General features: G+C 33.1%; 1 protein-coding gene and 1 pseudogene across 4 annotated transcripts; one reads left to right on the top strand and one right to left on the bottom strand.

Annotated features, from left to right (window-relative positions):
• Positions 1 to 1,552: 1,552 nt before the first annotated feature.
• On the bottom strand, positions 1,553 to 6,609 carry LOC100796208 (uncharacterized). 4 transcript variants are annotated; one of them, XM_006605292.4, is made up of 8 exons: positions 6,453 to 6,607; positions 4,881 to 4,941; positions 4,732 to 4,777; positions 4,575 to 4,635; positions 4,033 to 4,172; positions 3,459 to 3,826; positions 2,735 to 2,777; positions 1,688 to 2,306 (listed from the first exon to the last, which is right to left on the bottom strand). In XM_006605292.4, the coding sequence occupies exons 5-8, from the start codon at positions 4,148 to 4,150 to the stop codon at positions 1,879 to 1,881; spliced, it is 957 nt and encodes a 318-aa protein (XP_006605355.1). In that variant the 5' UTR covers positions 4,151 to 4,172; positions 4,575 to 4,635; positions 4,732 to 4,777; positions 4,881 to 4,941; positions 6,453 to 6,607; the 3' UTR covers positions 1,688 to 1,878. The 4 variants fall into 4 exon arrangements, with proteins under 4 accessions (NP_001242067.2, NP_001349124.1, XP_006605355.1 ...); NM_001362195.1 differs by having other exon boundaries at positions 1,622 to 2,306; positions 4,732 to 4,941; positions 6,453 to 6,609; XM_041013059.1 differs by having other exon boundaries at positions 4,033 to 4,635; positions 4,732 to 4,941.
• Positions 6,610 to 7,729: 1,120 nt separating this feature from the next.
• On the top strand, positions 7,730 to 15,486 carry LOC100804521 (ABC transporter G family member 7-like; annotated as a pseudogene).
• The last annotated feature ends 4,549 nt before the right edge of the window (positions 15,487 to 20,035 follow it).

Here is a 20,035-nt window from a genome sequence, read left to right as displayed (position 1 = left end):
GTGTTTGAATTTTTATCAGAAGCAGCGCCAGCGTCACCGCTCTCGTCATCAAGATCAGGATGAAAGTGTTGTATACGCACCCTTCTAGAAAGTGGGATGACATTAGTTTCTTGAACGTTTTTTTTTCCAAGTTGATAAAAACATTCGTATTGGAAAAAATTGAATATGTAAAGGCTGCTCCTTTAAAAACAGATTTTTTTTTTCTAAATCAATAATGGTAAAATAAGTTTAAAAACATTTAAGTATGAATTATTTTCAAAGAATTAGCAGTTGATGCATTTGAAATATCATAACTAGGTGACGAAACTCAATCATCTTAAATAAGATATTGAATTTAGGTTTAATCGATTAAATTTTTCAATAAATATTAATCATTAATAAAATTAATAAATATTTCATATTAATATCATGATTAAAAAAATAACAATTAGGTAACTGTATAAATCCAAAAGTTTGACATAATGTATGGAAATCACAAAGTGGGCTTATGTGAGAGCATAGACACTAATGTTATAAAAATCGATTTAGCCCAACGGATCTAATCAGTTCAAGATAACCTAGTTAGACTAGTTTCCTTGATAGACCATTCATGCATGTGATCCGGGATGACTCGACTAAATTCAATCGATTTTGAGAACCTGACAATCAAACCAGTTTTATAACCCTGGATTAGGCTATGCACACAAAAAAAATGGATCATCTCTATGAAATCATTTTGATGTCTTATTATTATCAATTATTATTTTAAATTTTAGAGTATGAAAAAAAAATTGTTAATCAAATAATGTTAGTTATATATTTATATATAATAAATATATATATAATTTTAAATTTTTAATATATATCAGATCAAACTGAACCAACTATTAATCCACCAATTAAATCACTAATTCACTATCTTGACCAAATCAATAACCCAATCGATTTTCATAACATAACATTGGGAGACAGAACAGGAACGTAACGTAGCATTGACAAATAATATGCTTCAGACATCAAACAAAAGGGGCGTGTCCCAAAACGAATCTGATATAGTTTTATTCTAAAAAAAAATGGGGATTTAAAATTTGGGTTAATGTTCCTTCAAAAATAAATTGGGTTAATGTGCAAATGTCGATAAACTGGTGAGGTGAACACTCATCGCTATGTGACAAAAAATATTAAAAAACTATGCTTCTGTTTTTGTGTGTACTCCTATTTGTTGCAGTGAGCACTTGGAATTGATTTTTGGTTAAAATTATTTTAGAAATAACATCAGATTGACTATATTAGGGTGGACAATTTTTAATGGAAATAATTATATAAAATTGATACAACTTAATTCAGAATCAATTTTAAACACAATCAATTCTTTAACGTAAAATCAAACACATAACAATTTATTTAAATTCACTGACATTTTAACATGATTCTAAAGGATTCAAATTAGAAATTTACATACTATCATCAACCTCTAATGCAAAACTTTATTAGATAAATTATTAAGACAATTTTAATTTTGATTAAAAAACAACACTAGAACTACTTAAAATATAGGACATCTAAATTTTGTCCACTTAACAATAACATTAAAGAATTCAAATCCATTTTGTCTCCTAAAGATGAACCTCCAGCTAGCAAGTTTTTCACCCATGAAAAGTTGGGCTAGTTAAAAATTGCTTCACATGCTTTAATGAAAAAGCAAAACTATTTAAATCCGATTAATATACATACAAAATATAGCACATTATTTATAACCCTCAGCACACTGAGGATGGCTTATAAAATTCTTCTAAGCCAGGACGGACAAACACATTCAATTCATCATGTGTTGGATTGTTTTGCAAAAAGTAACGACCAATGAGAAAAGGAAAAGAAAGAAATCACGGTTGTATAACTTCAGATTGAGTGAACCGAGTCCTCATCACTGCCTTCACTATCACTATTGCTGCTACTCCCACTACCACTTTCACTTCCGCTTTCACTACTGCTACTACCACTACTGCTGCTAGAAGTAGATGTCTGCTCATCCCTCCCCAGTGCATTCACCTGGTCTTCGAGAGCTTCTGCAGCATTGGGTCCTTTGTCCACCTCATCACCACTATCATCCACGTCGGCGATCTCATCATCAGTGTGTGGAACATTCATGTCAAATCCAACATTATCTTTTTCTTCAACATTATGGTCATCCTCAGGTGTTTCGCTGCCAAAAAGGTCATGAATATCTATATCTTGATGTTCCTCGACTTCATTTTTAGCATCTGGTGAGGTATTAATGGGCAGTTCATTTAGATGATCAAATGACCTCTTAGAACCAGATTTGATTCCTGCCATATTGCAAGTAATCACGCACAATATTAAATTAATCTCAGTTCATAAATAAATAAATAGAAAAGCCACTGCAAACTATTTCATCAATTCTGAATGCACCACATCTGGAATCAACAGAGCACACATCCAACAAAAAAGTCTTCGGTCAGTGTGTGTAAGACAATGGAAATTTGTAATAAGCAAAGAAAACACAAAAATCATCAAGTTGGAAAGCATGGATAGAAGACTTTTACACAAACGTCGATATGATAAATGACCTCTCACAGATTGAAGTATATCAAGTTATCAACAGATTATACTCAACAGCATCACATAAAATGATGAAAATGAAAAACTTAGAGCCTGTTTACTTTGAAAAACCTTTAAAAACTCAGCACAGTCCAGACATGCAATTACATAAACCTTCAAACTATATGATGCATACCAGTATTCTCGGGTTCACCAATATCAATGCGTTCCACTTCAACCTGCAGAATCAACATAAATACCATTAAGGGTATTTGAGTAAAAGAGATAAGAAAAAGTACAAGAAACAAACTATTTGCTTTCCTTCCATTACCAAAAGCAATGACTCAGACCAAAAGAGAAAATATGGTCAACAACTTGGGAAAGAGATTTGCAGGGTATTTATGGTTCATTTAGAAAACCATATACTCCAACTGCCAATCTCCAAAAATGTAAAATGGCAGCCTTCATTTCCTTTTATAATCCTCTTTTCCCCCCTCAATTAACAAGTACTTCAATTATGTTGATAAAAAACGAAAAATAGCTTACTGAGTAATTAGAAGGATACAAAGATTGGCCATGTCATCAAATGAGAAGTACCTCCACGATGATAAACAACCATGTTTATAATAGCCCTCCTGCCCTCTCCAATAAAACTCCCACCCTGCCCCCCCCCCCCCCCCCCCCCTATCTCTTAGCTCTGTATCATTATGATATCAAGAGGATATGCATTATGATAATCATACACAAAGTACCACACACAATAAGTTTTTAACTTGCATAAATAACAGTAAAAATCTAAAATGTATTGCAAAAATAACCATATTCATAATGGAACGTTTCCAACTGCATACATTTTTAAGATGCAATGGACTTAACTATTACACAAACAACTATGCTATAAATAGTTAGTGAGCACTTACTGGCACAGCCGGAAATGAGCTCCTGCCAAGAGGTGCTGGTTTTACAGACTTCCCAACAGGGGATGATCGAGGATCTAAAGCTGGTCCAGATGGAGCAGCCACAACTGTAGATGCAGCACCTGCAGATTCACCAGGCATTCGTAGATGCCGCAGTTGCTTAACAGCCCTATGAAGCCGCTCCAATCGAAGTGTCTCACCATCAAAGAACAATACAGCATCATTTTCCTTGTATTCCTCACTATTCCCCTCAAATGTCACCTTGGGCTTTCCTATTTGGTTGTTCTGAAATTCCACAGAAACCCTGTTCTCTTTGGTCTTGCGTAGCAATCCTGGCTTAGTCTTATCAACTGAAGCTGGCTTAAATTCATCTGTACAGATTTCAAGATTTCAAAGACTAAAATTCAACACAAATAAGGAAAAAGAATAAAAAAAATGTCAAAAGCATAAAAATATAATCATTGCAGAATCAAGTATGACATTCCATGTCTGATTGCTAGAAACTAAGAGGAAAACAAATACTGACCCACCAGAAAAGGAAAAATATTAGAAATGACTTTTGTATTTGGTAACTTACATCGTAGGGTGCAGTATTTATTAGAGGAATCATCTTTGAAGGAAGGTCCAAGGGTGAGATTGTACCACCGATCAGGCTCAGGAGCAGTCTTGGGCTCTTCTTGAGATTTGTTAGCCATGGTGGAAGAAAAGTTCAGAAACCTGAGACAGCCAGTTTGGAACAATCTTTTTTATTGAATTCATTCAAAAAGACACATTTAAATCAATAAACAAGACTTCTATTATTGGCAACATATAAAGAGCATAGGAATCAATTTCCATTACATTTTTATTTATTGGCTTAGATCGACAAATCAATAGAACATATACCAAAGGTTGTCCAACTAAACTCAAGAGTTCATGTAAAATCATAGAGGCATAATTATATTAAAATACCTTAAATATACTCCTAAATCCCAAAACTATACTGTAAACTTTACAAGATTACTCTGACATATACATATACTGTCAATTCCCAAAATTTTAAATGCTGAAATTAATACTCCCAATATTTCGGCATTTTTGCAGACATGAAAATATACTTCAGGTCAAGACAAATAACACCTTATAGTAGAGAGGGGCGAAAATCAGGCTTGTATGTGGTTTGCAGCTCCTAGTTGCTGCTCTGCTTGAACAAGGAGAGACCAAACACAGAGAAATTAGGCAACCGTGAGAATGGAAGACAGACAGCGAGAATTGCGATGAGAAACAGAGAACAAACCTTCAATGGATGATGGCGGAAGAGAAGATGGTCAAATCAAAGGAGCCTACACCGGAATGGAGATGGAATCACGAGAAAAATTGAGACCAGATGGAAATTGCGAGAGAGAAGAGAACTATGGTGGCCTAATGTTTTCTGTCTCAACGCACCTCAAATCAAAATGGCCCCCCAAACATGTGTCGTTTTGGGTGAGGAATTTGCCCCAGCCAACTAAGAAATTTCACAAACCCAAATATCAACCCAAATCTCACTATACGAATCAATAATCAGCATCATTACATTAAAACAAAAAATATGCTCAATTATCAGGAAAAAATAAAAAATAAAAACCACAAGTATTTCAGTGGATAAAAAATTGAAAATAATGGTAAATGTCTTGTCATTATAGGTATTAGGCAAAAAGCGCCCTTAAGGTGCTAGGGAATTTAAAGTTTTAATGCCTTGAGGCGAGAGGCACTGAAAAGCACATGCCTTATGAAAGAAAGGAATTAACATTAGAAACAGAAAACAGTAAAATATTTCACTATTTTGCATTGATCTTCCGTATAAAATATCTACTCAAGCATAAGATGCACGGTAAAATTAAAAGATTATGATAAATGAATAAAAAACAAGTAAATATTTACTCAAACAACATAAGATACATGGTAATATTAAAAGATTATGATAAATGAATAAAAAAAAGTTAGAAAAGAAGTAAAAATAAAAAAACTCTTGTATTAAATAAAAACTGAGCAAAATCCGAAACACACAAAAAATCTCTGAAACAGAATGAGAAAACAAATACATAAAAGCAAAAGATATGGATATGTTTGGAAACAGATAAATGAATAGACAAAAATAAGTAAAATAACATGGGTGCAGGAAAAGAGAATCAGAATCACATACTTACAAAGATTAACACAAACAAAGAGATTAGGGAGAGAGAGAATGATTGAATCCGAAAAGATGATTGAGATTTGGAATGGGATGAGTGAATTAGGGTTTGTGAAGAAGAATCAGGGGTTTTGTTTGCCTTGACTGGGAAAAGCTGGGATGGAATTAAGGTTAGGACTTGAGAGGCAAGATGTTTTTATTTGAGCTGAGTGCTGAGACATGAAATGGAGTGGACTTTCAGTGCTCCTAACTTATTAATAAAGGGTGCATCAGAATCCATTAAAATATACAAATCAAGTCTAGTTAAAACCATTTTAAAAATGGTCCGCTTATTTCAGGTGTAGTTTTTGGAGTGGTTTGGTTCATTTGGTTTTTTCGCACACCCCTACTCAGATCAGTAGATTGATGTTTAGCTATTCAACAGATGAGCCAGACAGTAAGGTTTTTTAACATTGCTATTACATCTAATGCTCCTCATTTTCTTCCCTCCAATTCTGAAGATACAGGATGGAACCGATTTTTTTTTCACTTCCATTACAGTATCCAAACAATGCTATGACAACTTTATTTCATCTACATTCCACTCTTTTTAAATATCCGAATATTGCCCAAACATTTGGACCCTTTTTCCTCGGCATCATCAAGACAATCTTATCAATAAAACAAATAAACCTTCGCGATAACTACATCATCAGAACAACAAAGTTCATTCAATAATCAGGATTATCACATCACTCAACTTACAACTTTACTTTCAAGTTTCAATTCAATAATTGTTAAAAATATGGATTGTAAGACATCAATCACAGAGCAATAATATTAGTAATAGAGCCAAAAACATGTACCAGTGCTAGAATTGGGAAATGGTATTACGGTGCCGCATCGGCAATTTTCCCCTTAGGGTTCAGTCATCGGTTTTTGTTTTCCTCGTCTCTGGAAATAAGACCGAGAGAGTTTGGGAAATTAACCATTGTTATGCTATCTACTCATTATTTTTAACTTAGGGTTCCGTAATTGACCGGTCAAATAGTGGCTCGGTGTTCTAATAATTGGATCAATAATTAATTCGATTTATCTTAATATATATTAAAATTTTAAAATTATATAATTAATATTATTTAATTAAAAAAAATATTTATATTTTAAAATTTAAAATAATAAATGATAATAATAAAACATTAAAACAGTATGATAGTAAAAGTGTTCCATTGGATTACTTCAAAATAGATTGAGTTTCATCGAATCATTCCAATTTACATGTATAATCAATCCAATAACAATATCAATCCAATTATGCTATCAAATATTTATTAGATCTATCTGACCGATCCGACAACTCCTTAAAAAACCTAAGCCACGAGACTTCCCCTCATTTTTCTCTCTTGCATTCTCCTGGAGGGAAAACAATACATATAAAAAACAAACAGTCACGTCCTTACCTCAAAACCTCCCATCTCTTTCACTAGATTTACACTACCTATTTCTGCTGACTCTTTTCCTTTCTTTCTAAAACACACAAACGAAGACTCTCCTCACCACAACAAACCGAACCCTCAGCAAATCAAATATTGATTATGTTTGAATTAGTTGGGTTCATCATGAGCCCAACGTCCACCTCATTTTTTTTTCTAAGTAACAAATTTAGTCCATGCATAAGCACCATCTCTACACCTCATCTTTAAGCCTTGATGACTATTTTCACATATCAACACATGTAATGTGATTTTCACTGAATAACCACCGTAGGTGGTGCACGATCTCTCATCTGCAGAGCCATACCCAGCTCAAAGCAAGACCATTGACTCATCACCAGCAAGCCATAATGGCGGTGGTAGGAGAGTTAAATAAGTTTTTATTGAATTAAAAATAATTAGTAATCTTACATTTTATTTTCATTCATTAAAGTGACAATAAATTTTTAACACTTGTTTAATTTATAATTTTGTTTGGACTTTTTTAGAACTTAAAACCATTTTCTTCTTTTATTACTATCTAAAAGAAAATCCTAGTATATGTTACTACTACAAGTTTATAAGAGATGATCGCTCTCGTTTCGTTACGGTATGGGATTCTTGAATTGAAGCATGGCAAGGGTCTTTGCTAGAGATAAGGAAATCGCTTTCATTTCATATCCACGAGAGAAAACCAAAAAACGCATCTAATTATTTTCTATTCACTTCATTTCATAAGTAGAAAAAATAGTACCTGTTTCGTCTTTTCCTACGCACCTTATCTAATCGCTGACACATGTCACCCATGCTCTTTACTTCCGGGACCAAAACGTCGTCGTTCCGTTGGGATATTTCACCTCTAACGTTCGCAGCACGCACTTCACACTCGGTTTCACAGTGCACACTTCAGACGAAAGAGAAGAGACAATAATGGCGGGTTTTGGCGGGAAAAAGGTGTACCAAATGGTCGTCGGTTTCGGAGGCAGTGGCCTCGGCCAGGTCGTCATCGCTGTCGCCGTCTCCTTCCTCGTCCGCGTCTTCTCCGCTCCCGGCCCCGCCCTCTCTCCGGTGAACGACGCAGACCACGTGCCGGAGAACGATTCCGACGACGTCGAAGCTCCGACCGCCGGCAAGGTCACGCCGGTCACAATCCGGTGGAGAAACATCAATTGCTCCCTTTCCGATAAATCCTCCAAGTCCGTGAGTTCCTGTTTCCTTCTTCTCGTGAATGCTAGTTAAAATCCTGTTAATTAAAATTTGGCTATTTGTCGCAATTAATTTGTTAATTATTTCGTTACATACACTGCACATTTTGGTTCAACCTTGTAAGTTGCTTGGTTTGATAGGGATTTATAGATTATTCTTTATTTTTAATTCAGGTGATGATTGGTAGGTGATGTAAAATGAACAGGTGAGGTTTCTGCTTAAAAATGTGAGTGGAGAAGCTAAGCCTGGAAGGTTATTAGCCATAATGGGACCTTCAGGTTCAGGGAAAACGACGTTGCTTAATGTTCTTGCGGGTCAGCTCACGGCATCTCCTCGGCTGCATTTGAGTGGCGTTTTGGAGTTCAATGGAAACCCTGGTTCCAAGAATGCTTACAAGTATGCTCGTTTGTTTGTGAATCAGAACTGTATTTGCTGTAGTTTATATATATATATATATATATATATATATATATATATATATATATATATATATATATTTCTTTTTTCAGTTGCTAAGGAGATCAATTAAAATGCCATTGTTTATTGGTGTAGGTTTGCATATGTGAGACAGGAGGATCTCTTTTTCTCGCAGCTCACAGTACGGGAGACGTTGTCTCTTGCTACAGAACTCCAGCTTCCTAACATATCTTCTGCGGAAGAGAGGGATGAATTCGTGAACAATCTCCTTTTCAAACTAGGTTTGGTGAGTCGTATACCGGAACTTGTGTTAGTGGCAAAGTAGTTACTGCTAGTATGTTGGAATATAGGAACAGTTACTACAATCCTTTATATCTTCCTTGAAGAATCAATTTCAATTCATCCATTCTGATCAACTGCAACTGCAATTTGTATTGTACATAATTACTTTCAGCTTTCCTCTTTCAAATTTATGATTGAAAATGTGTTGCTCTTGTTGGATAGTCCTATGTTACTGATACTCCCTTTGGCATCTGTATGCTTTTTCTTCAAAAGGTTAGCTGTGCTGATACCAATGTTGGTGATGCAAAAGTTCGTGGAATTAGTGGTGGTGAAAAGAAACGCTTATCCATGGCATGTGAACTACTTGCAAGCCCATCTGTTATATTTTCTGATGAACCCACAACAGGTAATCATGCACTTGCAGAACTTGCTTTGAATTGAACTTGAACTTTGCGTATGATATAGTGTAAGTATATGGCTGATAAAACAATAATATAACCTTGCATACAGAAAGTATATTCCTTGTATGCATGCTTAAAATAAAAACTAAGAAATAGTTTAGGGAGATAACTTTTGAACCACAAGTGTTTTTTCTAACATTAGCATATACTTCAGAAGGAGTTCCTTGCATTTTAGTCTATATAACAATAGCATAATAATGTGCACAAATATAATTTTTCACCTTTGATGATTTTTTTTTATCACAAAAGTCATGCTTTCTTTTTTAAATCTTTGATGTAATATCATGTAAATGGATTTTCCCAGCCAGTAGCTGCTTCCAAATGCAGTCAATTTGTACAGACAATCATAACCTCTCTCTCCACATATTTTGTCATGAAGTTGTTTTCTGTGTTTTCAGGACTTGATGCCTTCCAGGCTGAGAAAGTCATGGAAACTCTCCAACAACTTGCACAAGATGGTCATACTGTAATTTGTTCGATACATCAGCCAAGAGGTTCAGTGTATAGTAAATTTGATGACATCATCTTGCTAACAGAGGGTTCACTTGTTTATGCTGGTCCTGCTCGTGATGAACCACTGGCATACTTCTCAAAATTTGGGTTATCATCTTAACCTTATTTATATTAAGCCATTATACGTTCTCCACACTGGGAATTCTCTCAAGTCTCAATATTATATTATTTAAGAATTATGGCGCAGTTAGTTTCATATTCTACTGAACAACCTTTTTCATTTTAACTGACTTCTTTATATTCAGTTGATAACACAACCTTTTCTGTCTATTATTTGACAATCTTAATTTGAAAAGGTATACTTCTCGAAAATCCAAGAAATCCAGATTAGAAGCTTGCCAAAATTTCAAATATAATATTTACATTTTTTACGATTTAATCAAGTCTTTGCTTGTTATTGGTAGCAACATTGTGATAAGCAATATTCTTGGAGTAATATTATGCTTCTATTGTTACTGTACTTGTTTACTTTCAAAACCAGACTGAGTTAATATGAATTAGGGTCTTTATCACATGTCTAAGGATTTTCTAGCAAAGTCATAATGATATTAAGTAGTGTATGAATTGAATCCTTACTCGCATAATTGGTTTTTATATATATATATATAACTAACTCTCTGAGAGGAAGGTTTCTTTCATCATCTTTCTGAACCTTGATATTTGCCTAGTTTCCAATTTTTATGCAGTTGGTAGATATTTCTGTTTTGGCTTCAAGTTGAGATGTTAAGTGAATATATTCTGCGATAGTCTTTTAACCTTTTCTTCATTGAATATATTCTGCGATAGTCCCTTTCTTCCTAGTGTTTGTTTGTTGCAAATATCTGAATAGGACTATAGGAGTAAGAAATAGTGGATTGAAATTATTTTACATTACTTTAAATTTTATCTAGAGTTTAATAGGCATGCATTGTTATTGTAAAAGTTTTTAGACTGTCATTCAATCAAAAACATCCTTAGTATGACCTTTAAGGTAATTGTTATAAAAGTTAACAAGCATATCACATATGGCGGTTTGTGATTGGATGGTGTAAAAATCCTTAACATTGTCTGTGTATATATTATTTATTCTTTTATCTGTGACTTCTTTACTGTTTGTTTTGAATAATTGGTTGATACTTGTCCATGTAACAGGTACCAGTGTCCAGATCATATAAATCCTGCTGAATTTTTGGCTGATCTAATATCCATAGACTACAGTTCTGCTGATAGTGTCTATACCTCTCAAAAAAGGATTGATGGTCTTGTTGAGTCATTCTCACAAAGACAATCTGCAGTTATATATGCAACTCCAATTACTATAAATGATCTGTCGAACAGTAGAAAAAAAATCAGCCAGAGGGCTGTAGTAAAGAAGAAAGGAGTTTGGTGGAAGCAATTTTTGGTTGCTCCTTAAAAGAGCATGGATGCAGGTCTGCCTTTTTTAATTCGTTGATTGTCTGCTCATAGGATGGAAGGATTTGGATAAATTGCATGATAGGACCCATATAAAGTTTTCCTTCTTGAACAAATTTTAAGTATCTTAAGACTATGAGGTTTCCTTAAGTCATTTGGCAAGATATAATCACAAAAGTGGATTGCTATTTATTGTTTTCACATCTTGTATGTTGTGCAGTTAAATATTTATTTTCTCCATATTACATTACAGACTCAACATAATCACCTGTTATCTTTAATTTTTTATTCTGATCACTAGATATTATATGTAGTTTTGGAAGATAATAAAGGATCATGTATTTCTTATACCCAGTATTAGGAGAAAACTTATTTCTCATTCATTGGATTGGTGATTGTCTGGCTAACTAGGCTTCCCGTGATGCACCAACAAACAAAGTTCGGGCAAGGATGTCAATTGCGTCGGCAATTATCTTTGGGTCAGTATTTTGGAGAATGGGAAATTCTCAGACTTCAATACAAGACAGAATGGGATTACTTCAGGTTTGTGATGTTCTTGATTCCTGCATGCTTGTTTCTCATATTGGCTTGCTGCTAACACTGCAGAACAACTATGAAATGTTTCTATTCTACATATTCAATTTTATTCTACTACGTGGTTGTAACCCATAAACAGAATATGATTTTTCTGAGAGGTAACTTAGAAAACAGAGAAGGGAGGAAAAGAATGCTTTTGTTATTGGTGATTGAAATACAAACATAAAATAGGAGGATTTCTCCTTCTGAAGGTTTTTCCTTCACTAAGGGTTGTCCTGTTCACAGCTGTGCTAATGCTCTGTTCTCCAAAACTAATAAAACTGAATGATCTCTCTACACTTACATTTCCCTATTTATTTATCTAATAATCCCCTCTAACGGTGAATACTAACTTTTCCTTTGTCATCCCTTTATTCTTCCAACTTCCAAGCAAACCTCCTATCCTATCTAACACTAATGTTGAAGAAAATCATGTATACATTTAAATTCATGTATATTGGCTGTTGTGGAATTAATTATGCATATTAGAATGATCTTCTGAGGTAATATCTACAAGTTTTTGTCTTCAGACAACTTGCTTTGATAATTAGACCTTTGACTATTAATCCTTTGATTTTTGGTATAGACACCTTCTGCTCACGTGAATAAACCACATATATCTGATCAAAACTGTGCACTAGAATGCTATGCTAGTGATCCTATGTTATCCAATTATTATGTGATTAGATACTTGAGGGGTTAATTATTACTTTATTAGTATCAAATAGTTAGACACAAAAAATTGAGCATAAGAAGATAGTAATTATACACTAATCATGTTTTCATGATTGATCATTTTTTCATGATGTAGACAAATAAGTTCCAAGGAGAATGAAAACTATCTAATTTGATTTTTCTGTCATAAAATGTTCACTCATCACCACCTATTTTATTTATTTGTCTTATTAGTTTAGTACTTTAGTTGATTTTGTAAGGTCAAATTCCTAAAATAATAGTGAGATTTTTGCTTATTGACATAAAATAAAAATCTTATGGGGACAACCAATTAATTGTGCAGGGATAGTGTTATCCAAAATCTAGTACACTTGACTATTTGAGTTTCATCTTTTATTGTGTAATTGTCTTGACAACGCTTTGAAAAGCTTTAAACCCAAATCTTGTGATGTTATCAAAATGACAAATTCACTTGGCTAAGTTTGCTTTCCTTAATTACATGGTGAGCCTCACAGGTTACTGCAATAAACACAGCTATGGCTGCTCTCACAAAGACTGTTGGTGTGTTTCCAAAGGAACGGGCAATTGTAGATAGAGAACGTGCTAAAGGCTCATACTCCTCAGGCCCCTATCTGTTCTCAAAATTGTTGGCTGAGATCCCCATTGGAGCAGCATTTCCATTAATGTTTGGTGCTGTTTTGTATCCAATGGCACGTCTGCATCCTACTTTGCAAAGGTGCTATAGTTTGAATCAAATTGCAATTTTCTTTCATATTTAACTTTTTGTTGGGGTAGTAGTTGATTGAAATTTTCTGTAATTCTTTATATGACGAGGACCGAGAAATATGCATGATTTTCTAAACGTCCTTCACAATCCATTATTGTCATTGTTTCATTTCTGAGGATTATTTATATTGGCCAATCCCAAAGGCTGTAGGGGTATACATACATAGGTGGTGACCAATGAATATTCTGTAGATAAAAAATAACATTAAATATTTTCCTTTGATCTTATGGAATCTATCCCTTATGTCACCATCTCTTCTCTCTCCTCCTTTCTGCCTTTATTCTCTTGAGAGCTTTATTCCTGTTAATTCTTCCCATCTCTTATAATTGACTTATTAATTTGACATTCTAGATTTGGGAAATTCTGTGGCATTGTCACTATGGAATCTTTTGCTGCATCTGCTATGGGTCTTACTGTTGGTGCTATGGTTCCAACCACTGAAGCAGCAATGGCAGTAGGCCCCTCTCTCATGACAGTTTTTATTGTATTTGGAGGCTACTATGTCAATCCTGAGAATACTCCAATCATCTTCCGCTGGATTCCTAATGTTTCTCTGATTAGATGGTAAGCACAGTTCTGATTTATGAGTGAGCAAGAGGAGTTAACTTCAACTATATAGCATGTACTAGGAAACAGAACTGTATTGATATCCTTGCAGAGTTTAATTATGGTTTCCCTTGCTCTAATACTAATGAATAACAAATTGATCTATGCACACTTTCAGGGCTTTTCAGGGACTTTCTATCAATGAATTTAGTGGTCTTCAATTTGACCATCAACATTCATTTGATATTCAAACTGGAGAACAGGTGAGAGTAGAGACATCAATCTTTTCATTTCAATTGGAATATCAAGTTTGATAGAATTGGAAAAAAAGGGATATATTGTGACCACTGGACACCAAAAGTTCAGAGAAATTTTATGAAGTATAAAAAAAAATCTTAAAAAGGAAAAACAAGCTGGCAAAAATGGTTCCTTTTGGGTTTTTGACAAGGGGCACAAGTGAGGGAGGAAAAAAAACCCTGTAATCCTATAAGCTGGCCTTACAGAATAGACTAATCACCATCAGTTTTGAATCAACTTGTATGTTATAATATTACTGAAAGATATTTGTTGCTTGAGTAGTAATGGTTTTATTCTCTCTTCATTATATAAATGGTAATTTTAGAATATTAACCTGGACTTATAATATGCTCTCATTCAACAATTTCTGTTTAAGTTGAAATTAACTTGTGATCCGCTGTCGTCTCTTCTTGGATAACTGTTTCTAGAATAGATAATATCACACAATTATACAAAATACCTATCTGCTTTTCCACTGTCAGAATATATGTGCTTTCTTGAATGCGGATGCAGCTCACTTTGGTATTTCCCCTCCCTTTTTTTACAGGCACTAGAGCGTATTTCCTTTGGAAAAAGTAGGATTAGGGATAGGGTGATAGCACAAAATAGAATACTGCTATTTTGGTATTGCACCACCTATCTTCTCCTCGAGAAAAACAAGCCCAAATACCAGCAACTTGAAAGCCCGATTGACCACAACAAACCTCATTTAAAACTTGAGCTCAATTCTGAACAAGTTGATCAGACAATTGAAGCTCTGCCAGTTAGTCAAGTTGATTCCAAACAGCCCCTTGAGTCACCTGAAGTAGATCTTGTTGGCTCTTTTGTCCTCGAAGGTTTGTAATCAGCTGGGCCTACTGCTGTTCTTATCAGATATTCATCTATTTAAAACCACTAGGGTCGACCTAGTGGTGTGGTTGGGGGTAGATGCATGAGGACTTATGTTCGATCCCCATTGCTGGCATTGTAAAAAAAAAAAAGAAGATATTCATCTATTTATTGATTTATCTAATACAGGTGCTAAATAGAAAGATACCTTTGCAAAGGATGACCAACAAATACTGAGACAACCGTTTCTTATAGAACAGGACAACAAACACAATGTGATTGGACAACGAAAACATCAGCTTATGCTTACAGGTTGTTAGCTTTTTGGTCGAATTACAGATTGTTAGATGTAATAATAAACAGTCATGGTGGATAATCTTGGACTGTCTCATGTTGATTCATTTGATTATAGTGTCTATTTTCATTAAATGATGAGATTATGTGGAAATCATCCCTGAGATGGGTTTTTCTAGAGGTTGGTCACAGGTTTCCTTTCTGTGAACTTCGTAATGAATTACATTGGCCTAATGGATTATCTCTTCCTACGTAAGATGTGGGTTTACTTCCCAATTGTTATTATTATTATTATATCCCAATTCCCAATATGATATTTGGGTGGAAGAAAATGAATGAAAAATCTGTGTTGCGAATAAAAAATTAAGAAGACAAGAAAAAAATATGGGAGTCAAAATATCTCTCTTTACTGATAGGATTAAAGGAGATAAATGGATAATAGCTATTTTAATGGGAGGAGAGGTGAGTGAAAAAAAAATATAAAAAAAAATCCTTTGTTTAATGTAGTTAAAAGGAAAGGAGAGTAATTTAGTTAACATACTTTAGCCCATGGGTTCAAAGAGGTATTTGCATTTATGATTTATCTCTCTTTAGGGTGAAGTGAACGTAAATGATATTTGAGTTCGGAAGTTTTTCTGCCTTGGTCTGTGCTATCATTGCCTCTTAAATTTTTTATAAAAAAAATGATAATTTGCTTTTTACATTTAAATCTCTCTAACATCGAATAAGGCTAAAATGAAATAGATTTTTGTTTCTTTATTTTTTTACTTTAATTTTTTAAAACTCAAATGAGAAAATTATATAAAAGATTTATCTTTGGACAATTGAAAGTGTACAAATTTTGAGTTTAACTTTTATGTAATATCAGTGTAAGTTTTAAGTTTTTTATTGTAAATATTAATAACCATATGTGACAATTTATAATTGAATAACATAAAATTATTTTATTATCATTAATCATATATTATTGTCAAAATTTATAATGATTAAACTATTTGTACTTTGAATATATATATATATATATATGCAATAATTTTATTTGTCTATTTTAAGGTATAAAGAAAGTTATTTTTTTTCTTTTTCATTACATATCAAATAAGGGATTTCTGGTTTTCTTTTGATGTTCTTCTTTGTCCTTTTCTTTTATTTTCCATTGAACTAAACAGACCGTTGTACGTTAATACGTAGCTTTGCTGTTTCTTGTCCAAAAGGTGTGAACTTTGTCATCGTCGACCGACTTGGATTGCCTGTTATCACAAGCTCAATTTATCAACTTGTCTTCATTTCTTTTAATTTTTTCATCGTAGTCGTTTAATTTATGAATCACGTATTTTGTTCTTATAGTATTTTCTATTTAAATTTTATTAAATAAAGATGTCATGTCAAATCACAAGCTCAATTTATCAAGGCCTTTATTTCTTTTAATTTTTTCATTTTAGTCGTTTAATTTATGAATCACGTATTTAGTTCTTATACAATTTTTTATTTAAATTTTATTAAATAAAGATGTCATCTCAATGAAAAATAAATTCAAGAAGGATCGTTATTTATAACTTATGTAAATGTTACATTTTTATCATCGACCAAGTATATAACCAATCTATAAAAATATATATATATATATATATATATACACATAAGCTGCCATCTCCAAATTTTGTTTTAAACTAAAAAATTGACACATTTTAATTTTATAAAAAAAATGTAAATCTGTAATATTTTCATACTTACATATTTTAGCCAATTCTTCATATTAAAAAAATCATTTATCAACGAATAAAAAAATAAACGTTGTGATTGTAGTCATAACTATAGCATTCGTTTAGTAATAATAAATTGTTGATATAAGTATTATGATTACAATATATTACATTAACATGTTTTGATCTCGAGGGATCAGGGAGTGCTGTGACGAGGAAGTTCGCGGCGGAGATGAGCGTCTAGTCCCTAATCGCAATTGCACTCCGATTGAGATATTGAAGTTGCAAAAATGGCAACCTATGGGCTATATCCGTTGAGGATTGCTCCATAACTTCATGTTTTTCACTTTGCTCTTATAATAATCACACCATAATAAATAGATTTCGTAATCTCCAAAAGGAGAAATAATACACGGTTATACTGTACCTTTTCCTCTTATTTTGAAAGATGAATGCGTGTCTTTAACTTTACATTTAAAAGCAAGCTTGTTAGATTAATTTTACATTTGAAATTGATTTGTGTTATCCACTTACCCGGAACGGATTAAAAGATTAAGGATAAATTTAAAAAAATATTATAATTATAGACAGATTTAATACTCCTTAAATTAACTAATTTTTTTAATTAACAAATTAATTAACTATGTCCTATAATTAAGAACAAAGATAATCGTTATTATAAAAATTAATAGATTTATCATAAATAGTGATTCGAACTTAACACAAGTTTGTTATCCACCTGGAATGGATTGAAAGGTGAGAAACAATCTATTACGGTTAAAAATCACTCAAAATTGTTTAACATGTTTTAAACACCCAAGCAGGCACTGATCTATAAATTATTAATCGTTGCAAAATGTAATTAAATAATAATAAAATTAATAACAAAATTAAATGATAAAGACTAAAAGAATTGACAGATTAAAATTGATCAAGAAACTAAAAGTAAAAAACTTGATAAAGTTTATGTATTAAAAACATAATTAATCTTTTAAAATTTCATAAATGTAATTTTTAGGGAATGATAACTATTTTAAAAAATAAGAAGAAATAAAAACTTAGATCAATATTTTTTTTTATAGAAAATATGATATATTGTAATTATCATCGCACCTCCAAACATATAAAAAAAGTACATGTATTCTAGAATGGTGAGTTTCCTACCAGAGAAGAAGAAACATCAGTCCTTAGCCATTGTTACCTGCCGTTTGCTTCATGTTTGTTACAACTGTAGAGAAGGTCAATCTTTCTAGACTGTTGGGCAACATGCACAACTGTAATTGTACGCAGCTTTTTAATCAAAGTTGATTTCCTCCTCAAAATGCAAGTTCAATAACAACTAGAACTAGCTTATAAGCCTATGTGTTGAGCTCAATAGGTACAACTATACTAAGTTTGTTAGGTTGATCAAATTCGTGAGGCAGTGGCTTGGGGCACTCAATAACCTGGATGAAAGGAGGAAAATGTCCTTCACCCTTTCATATAAAAGCAACACGGTGACTCGTCCGTACGAGTCATTGTACATTTTCGAAATTTCTTCTTCTTCCTACCTCGAGAATGCGTCTTCTTCTTCCTCCGAGAGAATGCGTCTTCTTCCTCCGAAATTTCATCTGCCTCCTCCTCTCCTCTTCGGCGGCCTCTCCACTGTTGGTTGCGACCTCTTCTTCGCTGCCTCCTCTTCATTTCCTTGTCTTGTTCTTCCGTCAAGGTTAGTGAATCTTCTTCCTTCTGTGGTTCTTGTTCTTCCTTACCTTCCATGCTTTGGTTTGCATTATTGCTGCTTGTAATGCAAACCAAAGCATGACAGGTAAGGAAGAACAAGAACCACAGAAGGAAGAAGATTCACTAACCTCGACAGGAGAACAAGACAAGGAAATGAAGAGGAGGCAGCGAAGAAGAGGTCGCAACCTGCCATGCTTCCTCTTTGTCTGCTCCGTGCTTATTTTGTGAAAAGGTCGTATGGATTGCCCATCCATATGGCTTTTTTTTTAAAACTGGTTTTTCTTTTATTGAAATAGCCATAAGGATTTTTTTTTTAAAACTGTTTTAAGCTTTTTTTTAAAAGAAAAGTGTTTTTCTTTTACTGAAACAGCCATACAGATTGCAAATCCATATGGTTTTTTTTTAATGTTTTATTTTAAGTAAAATAGCAAATGTATATGGATTTTTTTTAAAACTGTTTTAAGCCATACGGATTGCCAATCCGTATGGCTTTTTTAAAAAATGTTTTTCTTTTATTGAAACAGTCATACGAATTGTCAATCCGTATGACTTTTTTTTAAATGTTTTATTTTAAGTAAAATAGTCATACGGATTGGCAATCCGTATGGCTTTTTTTTTAAAAAAAAAGTTTTATTTTCAGTGAAATAGTCATACGGATTGCCAATCGGTATGACCTTATTTTTTAAAAAACATTTCCTTCATATGGATTGATAATCCGTATGAACCATTCGTATGACTTTTTTTTAAAGGTTTTTTAATTTTTAAAATGCTTTTTTATTAGAAAAAAATAGGAAAAAATGAAGGATATTTATATTGATTTTAATTTGTTTATTATTGATTTTATGAATGATTTATTTATTATTCAGTTTATCCAAGAAATATTTGTAGGATTACATTACAATTTAGATTAGATTAGTTTTTTAACACAAACATTAGAGTAGAAATAGGAAAGTGTTAGTAGGATTAGATTACAATTTACATTAGATTATATTAGTTTTTCAACACAAACATTAGACTAGAAACAGGAAAAGTAGAACAAAAATAATAAAATATTCTTTTGTCAAATATATTTTAGAATGTCACGTTCTCGTGCATCGTCATCACGTTGGACCAGCGTGAATGAGGAACTTGAATAGCTTATTGCGAATGTGCCCAGAAAGAATTAGCATATAGTTGCTTGAATGTTAATTTTGTTTTGTGCTTGAATGCATGTTAATTGCCTAATGTTAATCATGTAAGAATTAACATTGAAGAGCATGGGAATGGAAGGAATTGGCAAAC

This window comes from Glycine max, chromosome 20, assembly GCF_000004515.6.
Source record: "Glycine max cultivar Williams 82 chromosome 20, Glycine_max_v4.0, whole genome shotgun sequence".
Taxonomy (NCBI): Eukaryota; Viridiplantae; Streptophyta; class Magnoliopsida; order Fabales; family Fabaceae; genus Glycine; species Glycine max.
The sequence above is the reverse complement of the archived record's forward strand: the minus strand, read 5'-3'. Positions and strand labels throughout refer to the sequence as shown.